Source organism: Buteo buteo, chromosome 19, assembly GCF_964188355.1.
Source record: "Buteo buteo chromosome 19, bButBut1.hap1.1, whole genome shotgun sequence".
Taxonomy (NCBI): Eukaryota; Metazoa; Chordata; class Aves; order Accipitriformes; family Accipitridae; genus Buteo; species Buteo buteo.
The window spans coordinates 3,347,396-3,368,486 of NC_134189.1; the positions used below are offsets into that span (position 1 = coordinate 3,347,396).

At 44.7% G+C, this 21,091-nt stretch overlaps 1 protein-coding gene across 17 annotated transcripts in view; it reads left to right on the forward strand.

Moving 5' to 3' along the window:
- Positions 1-21,091, forward strand: part of RBFOX2 (RNA binding fox-1 homolog 2) — a 177,530-nt gene that overhangs the window by 57,854 nt on the left and 98,585 nt on the right. The window contains exon 1 of one of the 17 annotated variants that reach the window (XM_075050982.1): positions 2,090-2,302. The exons of the other annotated variants lie outside the window; for them this stretch is intronic. Coding sequence (XP_074907083.1) covers positions 2,288-2,302 — 15 coding nt within the window. The 5' untranslated portion in view covers positions 2,090-2,287. Of the gene's footprint in view, positions 1-2,089; positions 2,303-21,091 lie in introns of those variants that run through there. 17 annotated transcript variants of the gene reach the window in all.

Genomic DNA, 21,091 nt, shown 5'->3' on the forward strand with positions numbered 1-21,091 from the left:
CTCTGCACACAAGGAATCTCAGCTTTCATTAAGGTGATAGTAAGAGTATATTTGGATTAGGCTTTTGAATCAGAAGAAAACCTTGAAAATGCCATCAAGGTTATGTGATGCAGAAGTGTTTGCCTGCGTCTGCAAGCTGGCTGAACTAGGAGCTACTGCTGGTGTGATCCTACTGCTGAAATGTGACTGAAATGTCTAACCGTGATGCAAATATCAGCATTGCTGCTGTTTCACTCCTCTTGGAGCATTTGAGAACAGGTTTATGGATCACACGCTTTGCTGTTTGGAGACTGTGGTGCATAGGCTTTGGTGTAGTAAGTGATTTTTAGGAACGTTGCTTTTCACCCTGTCGACCTGCCCCATCATGCCAAAAGGTGAGAGCAGATGGGAGGCCCGAGAGCTGCCGTAGTTGAACAATCCCGTGACATCTGAGCTTCCTGAACCGGGGCTCCTGCTCCTTCCCCTGAGCAGCAGGGCTTGGGTTTTCCTGGCTGGAATGCCAAGGAGTGTCCTGCCTGTCTCTAACAAGCGCATCCCCGTCGCTGCTATATGGTCACGATGATAAACCTTTTCTCCAGGTTTTTAGGCAGGACTGCAACAAGTCATGTATTTCCTTAGAACCCATCGGCATCCCATGGATGGGACAAGCCTGGTCCAAGGTGCGTTTGTGGCTTGCTGAAGGCGAGGAGAGCCTGGGGAGCGCGGAGCACGGCTGGGATGTCTGTGCTTGCTGCGACAGGAGCCGCGTCTGTTTGTCACCCCACGTAGACAGGGCTTGACTTGTCGGTGGAGCATGGCAGGCCACATGGCTGCTTGCTTTGCTCCCGAGCCCGCTGGATCTCGTTTAAGAAATCTGTAAGTAAAGGGAGTAGAGGTGATATGTGAAAGAGCACCATTTCTATATCTTTAGCTGAGATAAAAATATTTCTTGAAAACTCATTTCCAAGGAGACCAGTGACTCAATGAAAACATGATTCTTTTTTTTTTTTTTTTGTTTTCCCCCATTTGAGAAGAGGCCAATTTTAACTTAGCATTTGGAGCCCAGCAAGGGAAGTCGATTCTTCATTTTGAGGTGGGAAGGGAAGGGGGCGAGAAACCCGTTTTCCTAGTTTGGAAGAGCGGTTTAACTGATTAATGAGATGAGAGGTGACACTTGTCCTGTGGCATCGGGCATGGGGGATGGGACGAGGATTCGCTTGTGCGGGGAAGGGCTTGCTGGAGCTTGTCGAGGGAGCTGGGGCGAAAGTGTCTTTTGCTCAGCGTGCCTTTGCCGGGGCTACCGCCCCACCAGCAGAGCTTTGCGAACCTGAAACTGGAGCAGGCTGGGAGCACAAGGCTGCGAGGGCGCTTGCCCCCGTCAGACTTGGGGGGAAGCTGCCTCTGGGCAAGTGGGAACCCGATATACTCAGAGGAACCCGAGCCAGCTGCTGCTTTCCCTTTGGCAATATGCAAGTCTGTAAAATAGTCATGCAGAGCCACCTGCAAAAGCAGATTAACCCCTTTATCTGTGAGTCGCTTCTCTTCCCCAGCTCACGCCGACAGTGGTTGTTTCTCCTGCGGGAGCTCCAGGGTGGCTGGCACACCATAGATTTTCTCCTTAGCTTCAGGATCTCTGTAGTTGCGCTCCTCCTTGCCTGTCAGTGGTTAATGATTAAATACAGCTACTGAATTGTGACCAAATTCGGGGTGTTGACTAATGGGGTAGATGAAGATGTAGCAGAACCTGCCTATGGCACCCTGCACGGCTCCCGCATCTGCGGATGGTTTCTGGAGAAGCAATTAGCGGGGGGGGGGAATGGGTCTTCACCCCCAGTGACTTTGGAGGACAACACGCTGCCTCATTCAAGTCTAAAGATCCCTTTTCTAAAGTAAGCACGCTCCGGCGCTGGGAGCCGGGCTGCATTTATTACTAACCCCACCCATCCCTGCCTCTTGCAAGAATCTTGTGAGGCCGAGATTGTGTTTTTAGAAGCAGAATGACAGAGAGAAATTCCCTGGAGGCGAATGCAGAGTGTGTGCTGTGCACGCCAGTACAGACACACGGGGCTGGGAACTCCCAGGGAGAGATTAAGTGCGAGAGAAGAGCGCAGAGCAGCCAGAGCTGGAGGAGGGGGGTGGAGGAGGCGAGACGCTTTCTAAGCCTCAAACTGAGCTGTTTGGATTTTTTTTTTTTCCTTTAAAAAAAAAAAAAAACCAAAACACCCAACCTTGGTCTCGACAATCTTACTGAAGTACCTCTTGCGTTGCTGGATCATCTCACTGCTGGGTTTGAAGGACCCAGGCTAACATGATGTACCTCTGGGTGAGTAGAGAAGCGTGTGTGAGGGCTTGCACACTTTGCACATATAAGGAATGGAAAGCTGAAGGACTCTGCACTAACGTGAGCGGCCTTCGCTGTTGGGCTTAGCTCTCTGCAGCCTCTACACACAGTGGGCTGTAGTTTTCCCTTGTAAAAAATAATATTTAGAGCGAGTACTGCTAACTGGGTATCAAGCAGGCTTTTCCTGCGGTTTTAAGTTCCTCTGGAGAGAACAGTTTTGGGCAGGTGCCTCGGAGACAAAATTTTTGGTATAATGCTGCTTGCTGTCTGCCATCTGAGAGACCTGTATATATTTTTTTTTTTTTTCATGCGTAATACTGTTCCCATGTGCCTCTGCTTTATGGGATTTTGATGTTTCACTGAGAGACATCCCAGGTAGTGGAGGAGTGTTCCTGAAAGGGATCTGTAGTCACTGAAGGTTAAGAGAGGAGCAGGGAGCAAATAGATAGTTTTGCAATTTGGGGCTTTGGGGGTGGGGGGAAGAAGCTGTTTTGACAAAAGTTGGATGCAAGGTTGTTTTTCCAAAAGTGGCACGGTTACTCGAGTTTCTGGTGGAGTATGGAAAATAATGTCAGGAAAAACATGTGTAAAGTGTTATATAGATCCAGCAAGCAAAGTAAAAGCATATATAAAAGCATATATATTTTCAGCCTTTGAGCAAGGACTGGAATTTCCTCTGGAGCAGTCAGCTGTTAGGCTGCTCCGTCATCTACGTGTAGTTTTGTCTGCTCCTGGGCACCCTTGAGATCAGCAGTTTGCCCTTGGGTTCCTTACCTAGATATAGGAGGTGAAGAGTAATCAGTTTCCAAGTTTTTGTTGTTGGTGGTGGTGGGGTTTTTTGTGTGGTTTTTTTTTTTATTTTTTATTTTTTTTAATCTGTTTAACTCTGAAGGTGGGGGCTCTCACTGCTGCTGCTTTTAGAGTCCAGCTTCCCATCACTCCCAGGAACAAACACTGGTTTATTTTAGCAACAAAGCAAGCCTTGGAGCCCCGGCAGAAGGATTTTACTTCCCTCCTTTGCACATACACACGCTATCTTTGTTGCAGGGTAACTTGATTCTGCGCTGGGGTATGCACACTTGCCTGGTTTTGTCCAGCAGGCCCCGCTGGCAGGCACGTCCACCTTCTCCGCTCTTCCCTGCTCCCCACAGCCTGCTGTGTGGGACCCCAAATTGGGGTGCTGGTTTTTAGCGAAAAGGGCTGGGCAGGCCCCATGGCTCGGCTAAGATTTGTGCTTCGTTTGGTGGGTGGGGTAAGAGGAGAAGTAATTCAGCCGTGCTGCTGCTGATTTTAGATAAGCAGTAAACAATGGAGATGTACCTTACCGGGCTGAAACATGGAGGATGCTGGAGTATGGGAGCTGAGGAGAACTGTCCTGCTATCTCGCCTCTTCCCGCTAGCGAGGGGTGCATGAGCACTGTAGTATAAAGCGGAGGTGTTAGCCTGCATAATGAGCGGCTTTGGCCCAAAAGGTGAAGCGCTCTCCTGGATTCTTGAGAGGGTTGAGTTTTGGGACACTTGCCGACAGATGAAGACCAGTACCCCTCTGTGGGCTGCTGCTTCTGCCTGCACCCTAAACTTTGGGCAGCACTGTTGCTGCGCTTGCGTTGCAGTTGAACTATAGAGGAGTGGGGAAATTGAGTGTTAAATGCTTAAATAGCTGAAGGGGTTTTAAGGGCATCATCTGGGCATTGTGCCATGGTAATTAAAAAAAATTAGTGAATTTGTGCTATCTGGATATGATCTTTCCTTTCTCAGTACATCTTACCATATGACTTTCGGGGAATCTTCCCCTCCTCGGTCCTTTCAGGAACCTTTTCCTCTGTGCCCATTTGTGTTTCTGCTTTAAGCTCTTTTTATCCTGACGGGCTACATAACCTTTAGCGGTGAGAACAAGCAGCCCCGAGTGACAGATCTGGTTTGGTGTGGGGTTTGCTGTACCTCGGCTGTGCCGGTTTCTTGCTTCCCTCCTCACAGGTTCCCCCCCATTCCCTCCTTGTTCCCCGTGCTGTGTTTTTTCTGTTCTGTGCCTCTTGTCCTTGGAACGTCAGGACTTCAGTAGATGCATGGAGATTTGTACTGAGTCATTCCCTAATTCAATGCATGAAGCTACATTAATGCAATGTTAAATTTAAGGTTTTAAATATGCAAGTCCTGAAATCCAGAATTAAGGTTCCCACAGCAACAGTAATGTTCCCGTCCCCCCCCCCCCCCAGGGGTGCATGTTACAGAATTATCTTCCTTGAAGAGATTGTGCAATATTGAATGCTGTCACATTTGACAAATAATAAAGTAAAAAGGAGAATGTGCCTTCGTCTGCAGCTGTAGTATGGTGTGGATACCAAACCCAAAAGTACAGGCTGCCTGCAACATCGCAGTCCCTGACTATAATGCTGTCTCTGAAATGAAGTGGTGGTGTAGCCTTGGTTCGGACTGACATTCCTGCTTGCTGAACTGTGTTCCCTCAGGTGAAACTTGTTGCAGGATACTCTTAAATGAGGGCCTTGTAGACTGCAGGGGATTGTGGGCTGTGGAGAGCTGGAGAGTGGGAAACTTAAAATATCTGTCGTGGTGACCTAATGCTTGGCATTGTGAGGGAAGTGAAGGCGGCAGACTAGCTGTGCCATTAAATATCAAGAGAGACTATTTATCTTAACACTTTTATTGTGTAGGATGCAGTTGTATAAAGTCTTTTTGAAGCAGAGACGGTATGATAGTCTTTCTAATGTGGCAAACCATTCGATTGCATGCATCTGATGGTCAGTGTTGAAACGCAAGGTGGGTACTTGGCCTTACACATGGGAGGTGCATATAGGAGTTCTGTTTTTGCAGACAAGAGTATTTTGTTTGTAGGGGACCATCTAAATCTGCCTTTGTCTCTTCTCTCACTCATCCCCATTTGCCTGTAGCTGTCTGGGCTCCTGAATTGTTCAAGAGGGCTCCTAGTCATCAGTTCTCTGGATGGGACATGGGGTAATTTGGGCTACGAAGGCGAGAGGGTCTTTGCTTGGAGGGAGGTGTGTACTGACAACACGGGGGCAGGCGTTCTGCTGGTGACAGCCAGGAGCAGAGTGGTTTGAGTGTGGGAAAAGTGCTCAACCCTTTTCTGGATAAGAAAGCCCTATTTTTTTCATTTATGAGCAGATGAATCTTCGTGTACTGTGAGTCATAAGATATAATCTAGAGTCATTTCATTCCAAGTATTTTCTAAAGAGCATGATGTGTTCTGAGAGTTGCATGTATGAGTTGCCTTGTTGGAGGTCTGTTGTTACAAGAAAGGTTGAAAGGAAGGGGCAGCAGCCCTAGCAAGCAATTTATCAACCATCCTTCTCCTGTGCTCAAAGACAGCTGAAACTATCAAAGGCAGGAGGGACCAAGGTAGGGGACGTCCATGCTGTTGCTAGGCTTCTGGTAGGAAACCACTGGATTCATCGCTCTGATCTCAGATTATAGTGGGTATAGATAATTTCCTCATTTCTCACAGCCATGTACAGAGTACATGCTGAGTGTTTGTGAGAGGGCTGGCTGCTTATTGCAACTAGAAATGATTTCTTTCTCTAGAGCCCTGTGAAAGTGAAGATCTTACCTAGACCTACTAATTACCTACCATATAAGCAAGAATAGTGCTAGTAAGCTTGCCAAGCTCATTTTGAAATATTTTTTGTTGGTTTTCTTCCTGACCTGCCTTTTACTTGCCTTTTTGTCACTTAAAAGCCTCTCTTTGCATTCACTGGAATAATTTTTCCCTCTAGGCTCCAAGCTCATCAGCTTTACCACCAAGGGATTGGAAACCCAACTCTGCTGCCAAACTTGGGTCTTAGCAACGTGCTCTTCCTCACGCCATGTCTTTCTATTATTTGTTTGGTTGTTTTTTGTTGTTGGGTTTTGTTTTTTTTTTTTTTTTTCATGGGAGGTGGCTACTGCCAGTGAAAAGTATGGTCATTACAGCGTGGTTTTCAAAGTATGCATTTGATAGCAGCAAAGCAAGTGGCTATCCAGGGAAAACGGCCTCCCTGCTCTGTTCCGGTGCCAAGCCTGGGGCAGTTATTGCTGGGGAAGTCTGGCTGTGCCTGTAGGTCTTTGGCTGGAACCTGTTTGGTAGGAATGGCAAATAACACGTCAGCCATCAACTGAAGCTCTGACGGGATGGAGAGTGTGCAGTTGCTGCGTGCGAGTGGTACACACGCGGTGTGGTCGACGCTAACAGAGGTTAAGATGTGGTAGCCTCTGGGAGACTGCGGCTGTGAGGGTGCAGGAAGGTTTTCCTGAATGCATGTTAGAGGTCAGCTCTGGGTGAATTTCTGTGAATATGATAAAAGGCACTTCGTGCTAATATAAACACCAATTTTGGATTCTTGCTCTGGAGCAGGAAAGCCCTGGAAAATCATAAAATGGAGCTCATGCAAAAAGCCCCGAGCTAGTAGGCTGTAAGCTGATTCCCCAGCCTGCAAGTCCCCGCGGTGCCATGCTGTGGCATGCATATGTAGCAGCTTGAATGCAGAAGTAGTACAGTAATGTTTGTCCAGCACTGCAACTGAGATAGTGAGTTCTGCTGCTCGATAAGGTTTATTAGCTTTGGTGCAGCACCTCGTGAACATGGTTACACTGCTTCCATACCCGAGCTGCTCCATGCACAGCTGGTTTGGGGATGTCTGCAGTGCGTTCCCCTGGGGGTTAGTGTGACAAAGGAACTTGCATCTATTTGCATCTAGGGTTTTATAAAGGCTTTGGAGATTTGGGGAAAAAAAGAAGAGTTTATGAAAGACATTATATAACGTGACTGCCCGTGCTACTAGAGGGCTAGAGTTGATAATCCAGGTGATCTTTTCCAGTTCTGTGTTCCTGCAAGCCTGTAGTCCTGGAAGATGCCAAGGTCACTACTGAGACAAGTATGCCCCATGCAGTTCAAAAAGAGAAGGCATTTCAAATTAAGGTACTGGCTTCAGAGAAGGGAGATTCAGAATCAGGATGATCTGTTCTGTAGGCTACATTTGATTCATATAAAACCACATAAAATCAGTGCCCAGCACATTGCCATCACTTTCAGGAATTTCCTTCCCTGATGAGTCTAAACAAAAGAATTAGAGGGATGTAGGCTGGCTGAGTTGGTGTGAATTTCTCCAGTGGCTCTTCTGCCCGACTGCTCTACTCCCACCTGTCCAAACAGGGATGAGCACAGGGGACTCTGTTTGCTGTAAGCCTGTCCAAGTCTTGGGAGACTGACAGGGACCAGGTCCTGTTTAAGTTAGTTTTTCACAAAACAGCCTGTTTATCTTGGAAGGAAAAGAATAAACTGTAAGAGACTAAGAAGAGAATAAACCTCAGCCTTCCTGGTTTCCAGCTGAAAGCTTGAGGAAGAAGAGAGATAATAGCGATTTGAGACTGAACAGCTGTGTTTCCTGCACTTCCCATGGTGCTTACTTGCAAATCTTAATTCCAGCAGCGCCAGAACTTTACCCTTGTCCTAGCGCCCAAGGTTACGGCGATGGTCTAGGAAAGGTCTTTGTGTTGATCTCAATTGGGATGGCTTTTTTGGCACAGCTCTAAGCAGTCACTGGGGTATCAACTGTATATGTGTGCATGCTTAACCAAAATTATGATTAGATGGCTTGTGCGATTAGCTGGAAGAGATCCCTTTGTCCTTCAGCGAGGGCTACTGGGTACAGCAGGAGTTTGAGTCAGGTTGTGGGGTCAGATGAAATGTTTTCTTTAGAGAGTTGTCAGTTCGGAGGAGGATCCGCGATCTGTATCCGCAGTACTGCGGCTCTGGATGGTACTCTGTACTGAGGGCAATACGATGCATCCTGTGGCTGTGCATCGGAGAGGCAGGCTGTGCTGATGGACCAGTGCAGATAGTTACATGCTGGAAGTAAAAACAGGCATGCAGAAAATTAAGAAATCAATGGAGAATGTGCTTTGTGCCCTCTGGTGCTAAATTTTTTTGCTGAAAGTGTTGAAGATTCCTCAAAGCTGTGAAGAAGCTTAAACAAGTAATTAAGTTTCCCTCCTCTGTCCCTTAAATCTAGGTTTCATTGTTCTCAGAGTCCTATGTCTCATGACTAATATACTGCCTCCACAATGCTCTGGCTCATTTTTTACCAGATGGTTCTTGGGTCTGTAGTCGAATCCAGGGCAAAGGCAGTTAGTTTTTCTCTTGCCTCAAATGAAACATGCTGTCCCCCACACAATGCTCTAATTGAATCTTGGACATTAAGACAACGATGAAGTGAAAATACTTTGACCAGATGACAATGTTTTTAGATATTCTTAGGGATTATTATTCATCGTGCTTTAAGGAGCTGGCATGGGATGATACTGGAACACTCCTCTGGACTTTCTTTATAATTTATAAATCATCTAGTGTTGAAACAAGTTTAAATGCAGAAAAATGCTGAAATTCAAATATGTATACGTGGCTAGAAAGTAGAAAATGTGCAGTGTGATCTGCCTGTTGCTATTTTTTAACTTTTCATTTCTGTTTTAACGGCCTCCTTTTTCATCCCACCCTCAATCACTACGGTGCTGTCTGCTTGCATCCATGACGTACCTTTTGGATCGAGAACCCTTCTGAGTAAAGACGAAGCATCTCTCGGGAAGGTGGCAAAGCCTATTTGGCAGCATAAGTAGCTCCATCAGGACCATCTCAGTAATGTTGCAGAGTAGCTTTGCTCACAGGCCTGTTGGATCCAGCAGTAGTTTCAGCTATTCTGCCCCCCACCCCGATTTATTACACTGAGATTTTGGCTGCTGCTTAAGTGAGGAGGAGCAGTGAATGCCGATGACTTTTTTTTTTGTCTAACCAGCTGAAAAGGAGAAGCACATTCAGCATAGGTGAGGCTATTGATTGTGGCATCTTTTAAGAAATGAACGGTATCTGCGTTTTAAAATTTTAGTGTTGGGGAAATTTTTCTTTCGCAGCAAAAACTTTGCTGGAGTGTATATGGTGTATGTGTAACTGCTGTTTTTAAACACCTTTAGGACTCAGAAGTGCTGTAGAAATACGAGATGCTTTAATGCTTTTTCCTTGCACAGGGAGTGTTGCTCTTCAATGCAGCTGTTTAGCCATTGTGAACAGGTGTGCAATAAACACCCCTTCCCTCTTCAGCCAAGCAGGGTGGTGATGGATACCCTCTCATTTAAACATGCATGTTTTTCTCTCCAACAAGAATAAAAACTTTAAAAATAGTATACATACCTAGAAAGAACTGAGTGCCTTGTCCTGTTTCCTTCTTTCCCTTCCCCCCGCTACCAACTCAAATTACCAGCAAGCTTTGGAAACTTTGGGGCAGGGGAATAGAGGTGCAGCTGGCCTGCATGTGTTGCACCAGCTGTAATGCAAATGATACATGCTGAAAGAGGCTTTTCTCACTTTTGTAATTCTTGTATATTGTTGTGCAACGGGGACATGCGACAATTTGTCTTAAATGTGTTTGCTGATATGTTCCACAGAGTATACTGTGTCCTTTGTTCCTCTCTGGGAAAAGACAATATCAAAATCCAATTGCCTGTCGGCAGCATGGCTGGATGCAGCTGGGACTGTCCTCCTGGCTTTCCCATCAGTCAGTCCTGGGGTGATCCCATCACCCTTAATAGCAGTTAATTTAGAGCTGGCCGGAACACGGTCTTTGGTAAATGGTCAGCTTTCTTGACTGTTTGGACAATTTGTTATAAAGCACTTTTTTTTTTTTTGTCCTTTGTTTCTGAAAGCAGCAGTACCTATTGCTCTTATGCTGTGAGAGGGCTGAAGGGGGAAGTGCCTGGCAGACTGGCACACCAGTTGTCTATAGGTACCAGTCAACTTTTCCACCGCTTATCTAAAGCGGTAGAAGAACGGGCATTGGGGTTTCAGTTGTGTAAAAACAAAAGCTGATGTTGATTTAATCCCATTACATTGCGTTGATCTCTCAACCACTGGACTCTTAGTAGGATTCCAGCTTTAATCCTGTAAGGATCAATCTGGCCCGTTGCTTTTCTGTCCTGATCCTAAATCCCCCTTTAATCTTGTTAATTATACCAGGCCTTTTTTGGTTTCATTTTTTTTCCCTTGTGGACCAGCAAAACCGCATTAAATCTTCATGTTGCTGTCTCTGACCCGGCGTTTTTAGCCTTTATTCATCCTGTTGAGGACCGAGCTGCTCCTGAAGGCTGGTTTCACCACTGCAGTGGTGCCACATCAGCCTTTGGTGGTCCGGTGTCTGCCGCTTCAGACTCCCGTGGAGTCACCTAGTCACGCTGCTGTGCCGAATCCCTCCTGGTTCTGCCAAGATTTTTCTTTTTTTCATCCATTGTTTGATAATGTGCTTTGTGAAGGGGGTGGGGAATCATGGAACATGAGACCCACTTTCAAATTACTTTCTTATTTTAAAGAAAAAGATTTTTTGGAACAGAATCCCTTTGACCCTGGCATTGAGGGCTTTGGAGGAGAAGACCATGTCAGGGAATATGGAGCACTCCTAGGGTGATGGGGCAAAATCTCTGAAAAGCGGGGTCCTGGGACAAGGGTTGGGTAGTCCCGTGGTCCACAGATATATTCTGAAGGTCATGGAGAAATTCAGCTGCTTAAATCAGCCTTTTTATGTTTACGTGTGTTCGGTGGCTTAAGGAGAGGAATAATACGCATTCAGACTTGAGGCTCTTTATCTTCACATTGCACTGTCTGCAGGCCTCCAAAGCCAGCGCTGCCTTTTCTGTGTAATGCACAAGGCCAATTTCTCACTGTGACAATCTGCTCCTGGCACTTGCAATAATAGAAACTAGCTGTGCTTAATGTATTCATCTCTGGTATTTCCTATACCGTAAAGAAGAAAACCAACCCAAAATTGCACCTACATTTGCTGTAACTCGATCAAGAGCTGACAGATCATTTCTGGAACATGTCTGTGCTGGGATCCTGACTGCTCTGCCAAATTTTATGCCTTTTTCTTGCAGTGCTGCTCCTTCCCTCTTCCCTGTCTGTGCTGCTTTGCCTCACCCAGAAGAGGCTTCTGCTTTTCCAGCCTTTCAGCCAGATCCCGACTTCCTACCATCTTGGCAGAGCAGCACAGGTCTGATTTCTCCTCCGTGCCAGAATGCAGGCTGTAGGGATGGGTCTGTCATAGAAGTAGCCAAGATGATTCCCTTTTAAACCAGGTAGAGGGGAAACCAGTTTTGGATCACGGAGGATGAGCTCTCTGGATGCATTTATTCTAATTAAAGCAGCCCTCGTGCTTAGTTTTTGGAAAACACGTCGAGCCATGACAAGAGGTGGCAATTGCTTTTAAGCAAACGTGGGCATTTTCCCAGCAGTTCTAGGGTTAAGGAAATTGCAGAGGGGTGACATGGTGACTGTGTTCCCTATTTCTGTGTGTTGCCAGTAGCGAGAAGGGGGAAACTTTGATTTCTAATCCGCTTTGGAGGAGGCTCTGTATCAGGGCTGCACAGAAACATCCAGTCAAGCAGCTCCTTTATCATAAAGGGGATTTTAATTAAAACTGTTCTCGCATCATGAGCGGAATGAGCGTCAGTGCCAGCCAGCCCTGTACTGGGCATTTATCTCCTTCAAACCACATTACCAGTAATTGCTGCATTAAATCAAAGTCGAGGGAGATTACAGGTCTGAATTGGGCAGGCGGCCGGTGCCAGTGCGGGGAGCTCCGTGCTGCCGAGCTGCTGATATGGGAACCCCCTCTACCCCCCAGTCGGGGGTGAAGAGTCGGAGGGCTGCTGGATCCCAAGAAGCCCTTCTCATTACAGGGCGGGAGTTTTTGTCATAACCTAGGAGGAGTGGCAGGCGGTACGCTTGGAGCATTTTAAGCTGCTGGTGTTTTTCTATTAACTTCCTTTTAAAACAAACAAACCCAATAACAAAACAAACCCTGTGGCATTGCCATCCCACCCCTGTCTCCTGTTTGGATCCACTGCAGACATTCCCTTTTGTTCATCTTCTACGGCTTATTCCAGCCCTGAAACTACAGAATAAATCGCCTCTTCTCTTGGTATGTCCCTTTCTCTCTACCTTCCTTGCCACAGCTCTGCTATGAAGCTGCTAACTTGGTCCCTCTCTGCCCTGACATGGGAGAGCTTCTCCCCTTCTTCACTTCTCCCCCCACTGAGGAATTGTATCTTCCTTGACCTGTGGTTCCTTTGCCAACTATGGCTCATTAGTTCGTTTAATTATTTTTCTAGGTTTTTAAGCGTTCTGTTGTCTGTAGCTGTAGAGCAGCTGTTTCCCTTCTTCTTGTCCCTATACTTCGACCTTGGTGGCTCCAGAAAACATCTGATCATCCTAGCGTTGCTCTTGCTTCCACTCTCCAGACCTCTGGCAGGGCAGGACTTGAGGAATGGCCGTGCCCACGTGAGGTTTTAGGCATGTGGACTGGCCGAGGTAATTAGATCTATGTGGGCAATCAGTGAACTATCAAAATGTGACAGCTGGATTTCTAGGGGCTGTTATTAGATCTGTCTCATAATTGTAAATAAGGTAAGTCAGGAACAGAATGTGCAGAAAGCGTGGTTTTGGTTTTTTTTTTTTTATGTGGCCGTCATTTTCTTTGTTTTCATCTTGATGGTGGTTACGTATTTTTCTCTTCTGTTGCAGACAATCTGGGGCAGTTGGGTGACAGTGATGGTTTTTCTTTATTTTGCCCAGAGACGCCTTTGGCAATCTGCCATTCTGAAGTTTGCTTCCTGCAGGGTTTGCGCATCTACTGCATTCTTCTGCTGCAGAAAAGGGTCTCATCCCCAGCACTGTACTGAAGACCCCATAATGTATGTGAAAGAGGATGCTGTAGCTCAACCTGTCTGCTGAGGCAGTTCAGTCGCAGACTGTAGAGCTGTATTAGATTTTCAAGATTCACACAAGTTTCTCAGAAGCTATCTAATTCAGAGCGGTTGCAGGAGGTGTGCCTGCTGTGCCCTGTCAGAGCTTGAAGTTGCAGCTTTTGCTTCATTACAATGTGAGCTTGAGATGCAGCTTAAGTATTGCCCTACTTTAACTCTGGCCTATGCATGAATCTCTAGCCTGAGATAAGTAGTTCTTTTAAATTCATGCTAAGAGACCCGTAAAGCCGTAGAGGCTGAAGTTTGAGTGCTGCTGATATCCAAGCCGATAATGCAAAGGGGTTGCAGTTAATTTTTGCGTTGGTAGTCCTGTTATCATGAAGTGAGATTACCCCCACTGCAGAGTTACTGGAGAGATGTGCAAGGTACATGAGCCAAGTCTTTGGTAGAGATTTCTTGATAGCAACAGAAAACAGAGATAAGGGTTTTCATGGGAACCAGGTAACCATCTTTATGACTTCCTGGTTTTGGGACAGAGGAAGCAGACAGTGGCAAATTGGGGTGAATGAACGTGCATGAAATTTTTTTGTTGAGGTCACAGAAAGCTGCTGAGAAGAGCAGGTATCTTGTTCGTGCAGGTGGTGCAATGAGAAAAAGCCCTTGGTGGTTGTTGTCCAGGGGTTTCAGCTGCTGTGGCTTGTTTTAGAACTTGCTGGGAGTTGACGCTAGCCCGCAGGAAAGGGCTTTGCACTGAGCCGTGTCAGGCTTTCTTCTGTCCTCTTGGCTCCTGGGGAGAAGTGTGGGTAACAGTTAGCTTATGTGCCCACAGCAGACCTCTGTGCCCACGTCTTGGGGCTCTGTGTGAGAATAAAAGGACTTCCAGAATTTTGATCACTCCTGCTTTCTCAGAAATAGATAGGTTTCAAAAAAACCCCAATCAAACAAAATCTAGGTGTTTGCTGCCTTTTACTGTTTTTGTCTTAATCTGAGGCAGAATGTGATGTGAAGACTACTTCGTGCCTAAGAGCTGGCGTAACTTCAGCATACCTCTTCTGTTCACCGCAGCCTTCTGCTTCTCCACTAAAACCACTGGAGGAGGGACACAGCAATAACTAGCACCTCTGCCCCAACAAGAGTAGTCCCTGGGGTCACTCCCTACATTAAAGCATGACTTGCTGCTGTCACCATTCATTTAGCGTGTCTGACTTTCCTCTTTCAGGGTAAACTGCGTCGTTCTTGCCAAACCTCGACTTTGCGTGCTATTTCTGGATCCTTTCTGTGCACTCAGCAAATGCACCGAACTCTTAACTGCAGCACTTCTGGTATTTTGCTCTTGAATCTCTTCAGAGCTGCCTGAGTTTGGGATTATTATTATTATTTTTTTCAAATGGGAATGGGGAAAAAGCAGGATTCCTTATCTGAAGCTTAGCAGGTGAGCAAGATTTTGAACTGAGGCGTACAGAAAAGAATGGACAGATGCAATTCTTCTATCATGAAATTGTCTTTGCGGATTTATGCTGAAGGTGTCATATTCTATATACTACCACGCTGGAACTGTTTCCAAAGGATTTGCTGAGATTTTTTTGGTGACCTGCTGTTGCAGCAGCTAAAGGTCCTGCCTGCATGATGTTCTTCAGTTCCTCGGTTCCTGCCGCTAATGCGGTCTCAGACCCGGCTATCTCATGTAGATTGTGCTGCCTGTTTATTTCTCTTTTACTTCCATTCAATTAAAAGTTTAGTTTAATATTTCTGACATGTTTTGTTTCTTGCTTGCATGGTTACAGTGTGTGGGCAGCTGCTCTGCTATTCTGGTTGAACCAAGTTGGACAGGGAATGCCTTTGCTCCTGTGTCAGAAGAGCAAAATGCTGCCTGAGAAAACCTTTCCCCCAAATTCTGCTTTTGTTTGTGTAGCTGGGAAGCCATACCGCTCTAAGGTAGGGATAAATTTAAGTCAATACTAGCATAATTTATTGTGTGGACACTATTTAACTTGGAACAAGTACCTTTTTCTATTTTAGTTTGTCACATGGAAGCAATTTGATAAGCTCGGAGGCGAGGTAGGGAGGAAAATCCATACCAAAACCATCTCCGTTAGGGAGCGAGCACTCAGTTTAGATGAGTAAGACATGGCCACATACTGCAATTCTCTGCAATAGCTCATCATGTGCTCCCTTCACCCCAGGCAAAGGCGAGGTAAAACGTGTTAGCTCAAACCCTCAGTGAAAGTGGTTTATCCCGTGAGCGTTTGCTGGGATAGACTGGGAATGCGCGTGGCGTCACCGACGGCCCCGCGGCTGCCACGCGGCAACTTGCTGGTGGGGCTGAGATAACGGTGTAACTATACTTACACTATGGGGGAAATCGCCATTGCGGTCCAGCCCTAATTTGTGATTCATTCAATTAAAAATAGTTGGTGAGAGTATCTCTGGTACTACCATCTGGTGACTTTTAATAATATTTATTCTTAGGAAGATATTTCTTTAATTAAGGAATTAGCCGTAATTTTTCTAGGCTTAGCATAGATCTGGAGAAATGCTGAGGCTTAAGCTGCTGTATTTCGTAGAAGAGTCAGGTCTTTCTTTTTTGTCCCCTTAAGGATCAGCTAATTGAACTGCTGCTGCTTGTTAAGTGGAAAAACTAAGTGGGAGTATGAGAGACAAAACGGACAAATCTTTTCTCTGACTGAGGTTCTGGAGCTCGCTGATAGATCTAGCAGGAAAGGCTAGCTGCCTCCATGCTATTCTTTTTGTTTCCTCTTTCTCCACTGTCCTCAAAGGAATATAGAAAGGCAGCGTGGCTGTCGTGTAATGTCTAAACTACCAAGAGAAAACTCCTTCTCTTCTTTGATGTTGAAATTCTGCATCTGGACACCTTTTTGTTTTTCATGTAACAGGCAAAAAGCATTTTGATGGACATGTAGCATTACCAAGATCAGTGCATACACAAGTGGTCCCAAAAGAAAGCTGTGCTACGATCGCCGCCTTTGCCAAATGGCTTAGCCCAAAAGTACACTTACTTTCTTCCTGAAGTAGTGCCAAGCACTTAGAGTTCTCCTTGAAAGGAGGCCCAGGCCAAACACACGGATATTTTTTTTTTTTTTTTTTTTTTCTGGAAGATCTGTGTATACTTTCTTTTCCCCCTTTATACTGTGCTTCTGGTAATAACTAAGGTGATGGAGCCTGTCTGGTTTTAGAAGCTCCTTTTGGACTTGTTGCATGTTATACTCAGGTGTGCTGGAGTTTTCTCAGGATGGCGTAATTAAAACCTGTTTTGTAATGTGTGTAAAGTGATGGTTTGGGGTAGAAATGAAAGTTGAAGTTGTCTTCTCTGTGGTGCTGGTATATCCAGACTGCTGCCAGCTTTATTTTGCAACTTAATCACTAATATATTTTTGTGAGTTATTGTTCTGTTAAAGCTGCCTTTCTGGGAGCCAGCTCGTTAGCTAGCATTGTGCGTAAAACCTCGGTTCTGGGAGTACAGTCTTCTGACAGAGGATTTTTCAAACTTCAGATGAGTGTTCATTGTTGCCTTACATTTTTCCTTTGTAATAATTTCAGAGACAGACTTTGGGCAATCTGAGTTTTGCCTGAATTGACTCCAGCTCCTTGTCTGGCAGCTGAAGTTGTGTGGCCAGGATCTGTACTTACAACTTCAGGAAGACTCTGCTTACACAGATCTAACTTCAGGATCAAGAGTCTTTACTCTCCTGCAATTTCACCAAGAGTCTTTGTCTCTCTTGACAGCCACGACTCTCTAGATCAGGTACTCAGAGAGCTTAGTTTCTGGTTGAGGAAGATCCAGACTTGTGGTTTCATGAGTTCTGTTTTGGTCTGTAGGTTTCTGGAGTTTGTGAATGCTACTGTTCTACTGGATGGCAGTAAGAAAGCTCAACAAAACAAAAGAAAGCCAGTTATCCAGCAAACAAAGGCCTTGCAACATTCTGCTTTAGCAGACCGACATGGTTATCCTTGCTCTGCCTCCATTTTCCAAGTCCTTCCTAAAGCAGAGTTTGTTGAGGCTTTGAAAATAGTGGTACTTAAGAAATAATTATTTTTAATTCTGACCTGTCCTTTTATGCTGTGTATTTGTAATTGTGTTTTAAAGCTGTGCTAGTTTTCCAGTCTAGACAAACCATTAATATTTAATAGCTATGCGTAGATGATGCAGTGAAGAGCTGAGGGTGGTAACAGGATGCAGGTATCTTACGCCCATCATTTAGAGTGTGCACAGCGCCTAGCTGTTAAGCCATTTTAGATCAGTTTCAGGACTACAGAGCTTGGGTGGGGAGTGTTTAGAGTGGTAGAGGCAGATGCAAATAGGCTCCATCACTCGTAAGTAAATTGCCTTGCAAATAGAGAATGTGTCGCAGAAGAAGATTGAAAAGGGAGATCTCCAGCACTTCGAGGGGAAAGGACATGACCAGGAGCTATTTCAGAGCTTCCATTGTATTAAATATTGTCTTTGGTATTTTTCTCTCTTAAATTTTCTTGAAATCATGATTTTTTTCTGTGAAACCTGGAATGTGTAATGACTGAGGTTCCATTGTCTGCTTGAGGTATTTCCTTGGCAGAAGCAGTGAGTGTGATGGGGCTATCTTCTCTGCTACACGTAACCTAGTATTTACTGCTTTGTTTAGCTTTGGGCTTCTTAGACCTTTTGCCAGAGGGATTTTAGTTTCCTTGGATTCAAAGTGTATTTTTGGTAATTTCATTTGTGCTAATGTGTTTTAGGAACATTAATCCTAATGAACATGAGGTATCAGTAGCACTAACTAATCAGACCGGATTCAGGCAAGCAGTGGCTCCTATGGCTTTACCAACACATTGAAATTCTTTCCTGTGATGTCCTTATTACGCTAATCCAACACGCTCTCGTTTGCTTCTGCTCCTACTCCACATCCCCCAGAACTGCTGGTTCCATTTCTGCTTAATGCATCTCATTCCTGATCTTCAGCATTTGCATGCTTAACATGTTTTACTCGCAAAGAACGCGCTGGCTTGGTTATTCGCTCTCCTGCATACACCACCAGATCTTCTTGCTCTTGAGATCAGGACACCTATGTAAAACTGCCAGGTTTCTGAAATGTGAGGAAAAACAATTTGTGCAGTCACCTATTTGTCATCATCTTTGCTTCTGCTTGCCATTTTGGAATACTGAGCTTTCCTGTGCATGCTCTGCCTACATTTATATCCTCCCCACTTGAATCTCTAATGATTTCAGGGTCAAAATAACAGCTATACCATATGTAATTTTTCTAGTTGTTGGTTATATTAAAACTGGGAAGAAAAAAACCCCATGCAGCTTTTTGAAAAATGTTATACCTATTCAAACCAAACAAGCAATACAGCCCAGAAGATGTAGCCCTATAGAGGACTAATGACTTTCCAGTATAACTTCTCACCTGGAGTCAGTGAAAGCCACCTTTGTGCTCAGGACATGGGACTTGCTTTGGTGCAAAATGAGAATCTCTTGCAGCTCTAAAGATGTAATCTTGGTACCGTGTGCTGTTTGTCTAACACCGGTACAAGCTGGCTGAGCCGCTTGATCTATTTAGCTGCTATGGAAATCAGTACATACCCAGCCAGAAAATGCATCCTTGCTTGCTGGCATGTTTCCTACATTTACATCAGTCTTTAAAAAGCAGAGACATATTGTAAGCTGCTCATCAGATCCCTGATGACCCAGTTTAGCAGATGTAGTGATTGGCTAATTGTTAAAGATGCCATTTTTGGTGGGTGAGAGGAAGAGCATCAGCCAGGCTTCTAGCGATGAAGAGTTAGAATCAGCGGAGGTAAGAGCTCTTTAGTGGGAGTAACTAGATAAGGCTTGGATTAATTTGTCTGGAGAACAGAGAATTATACTAAAGATTTTATAAATTCAGTTTATAAAATGAAACTGTTGGTGTAATTTCCTTAGTAAAGATCGATGTGGTGTAATGACTGTGCAGCATGGAAATATCTCAGGCTCCATGCTATATTGCCGTGTCCCCACAGTACCACGGTTTTTAGCAATTTTAAAAAAAAAAAAATACATGGAAGATGTCTGGAACTACCATGGCTGCACTTCAAGCATAGGGAGACTATGGCTAGCTTATGTTCTTATAGCTGTAATTGTAATTGTGACTTAGCATGCTTGCTATAAGCAGTCTGAAGAAGGCAGGGAAGGCAAAGCCCAGGGCTGTGGTCTTGCATTTTCCAAAAATGCTCCTCAGTCTGCAGACATCAAAGAGAGCAGTGCATGTGAAGCAAAATACTGGGTTTTGAGAATGTTGGGAAAAATGTGCGTAATCTCCATGCCTTGCTTAGTACACAGAAAGAGGAAAATTAGGTAAATGCTGCTACAGTAGCATGTAAAACAGTATCTCTAGGCAAAGCGATGGGTAGGTAGGAGATGGAAAACAATAAAATTCAGTGTTATAAAAAGAATAATAAAATTCAGCAGTAACTAGATGGGTGATACTCTTAGTTGAGGGAGCTGGGAGCTGTGTGCACAAACATATCAGGATTTTTTTCGGGCTTCTGGCATTAGAAATAACAAGTAGAGGAACCAGAGCTACTGGTGCAGAACATGAAACTGGATATTATAGGGATAATATCAATCTGCAAGAATAGTAATCATGGCTTTAACATGCATTCAAGATTATGTGTGGTTCAGATAGGGTAGATGTAAAAGATGATAGGCTGTATTGTATGCACTGGACTGTAAAGAAGAAAGAAGAGTAATACTGATAACGCAGGATCTGTTTCTGGTCAAAATTGCTGTGGGGAAGAATGGTAAAAGAGGTCCCAGAGGGAGTACTGTGAGTCTGCTGTAATCCCTCATAGGATTGGATTCAGATACAAACGTGAGGCTCTGAAATGATGTTATTCCCAGTACCATTAGAGAGATAAATATTAGTATGAGAAACTAATTTCTCAGATATAGCTTGGAGGACAAATGCTGCTAATTATAATAGGGTCAAAAGATATTGTCACTGTAGCATCATCACCTGTTGTTGAGACGGTGAGTGAATTATTGGTGCTATGACTATTACAGGAAAACAAGCTGTCCAGAAGCCTCCATGTCCCCACCTTTGGATGGGGTGATCATGATGCAAGCTTTGATACATGAAGCAAAATATTTAGTGAAGCCAGGGAACCGGACTGAAAACTCAGACTTGAATGTAGAAGTGTGTGGTTTGGGTTTGGGTTTTATTTGTTGGTGGGTTTTTTTTTGTTAGAGGTACTTTGGATACAAATTCTTGATGATATAAGTAAACGGGGAAAAAAACTTGTAAGAAGAAACTTCAGCCCAACTGGAGGCATAATCACCTTATAAAGGCTGTTGGGTGCAAGAAAAGAATTTACAAAAGAGAATTTATCAGCAGAGATTGCTGTGCCTTTAAAGTCAGTAGGGCTAAAATGAGAACTGCCAAAAATCAGGCTGAGTTAAACCTTGCAAATGTTGCTAAGGAAATCAGTGACAGTTTCTCAAAATACAGTTAGAGAGAAGGGAAGATGAGGGGCAGCTTAGTGTTGGGGATGGGGTAGTTAATGAGAATGCTCTTTTTGTGATTGCAGAATTGAACAAAACTTTTTTTTGTTGTTCCTGTTGAAGGTAGAGTTGATCATGGGAGCAAGGGCAGGATGGATAACGGGCATGAACCTACCATAGAAGCAACCACGTTGGACATTTCAAAGACGTGCAGGCTGGGCTGGGGAGCAGGGTTGCCTGGGGAAGGGTGATGCCTATTCCTGAAAGTGAAAGAACCGGTTCATGAAGTTGCAGATCTGATACAAGTTTTAATCTATCAAATCAGGAGTGCTATCATATGTTTGGAGAATAGGAAGCATAATAGCCCTATTGGTGTTGGGGGATGATCTGAGTAAATAGACCTGTTAGTCCAACCTCAGCTGTATGCTGGCACAAAAATATTAATTAAAGGCTTGTACACAAATGAAAAATGCGAAAAAATGCAACACAAATCCATCAAAATAGGGTTGTGCCATATCAGCCTGTCTGTTTTTAAGATA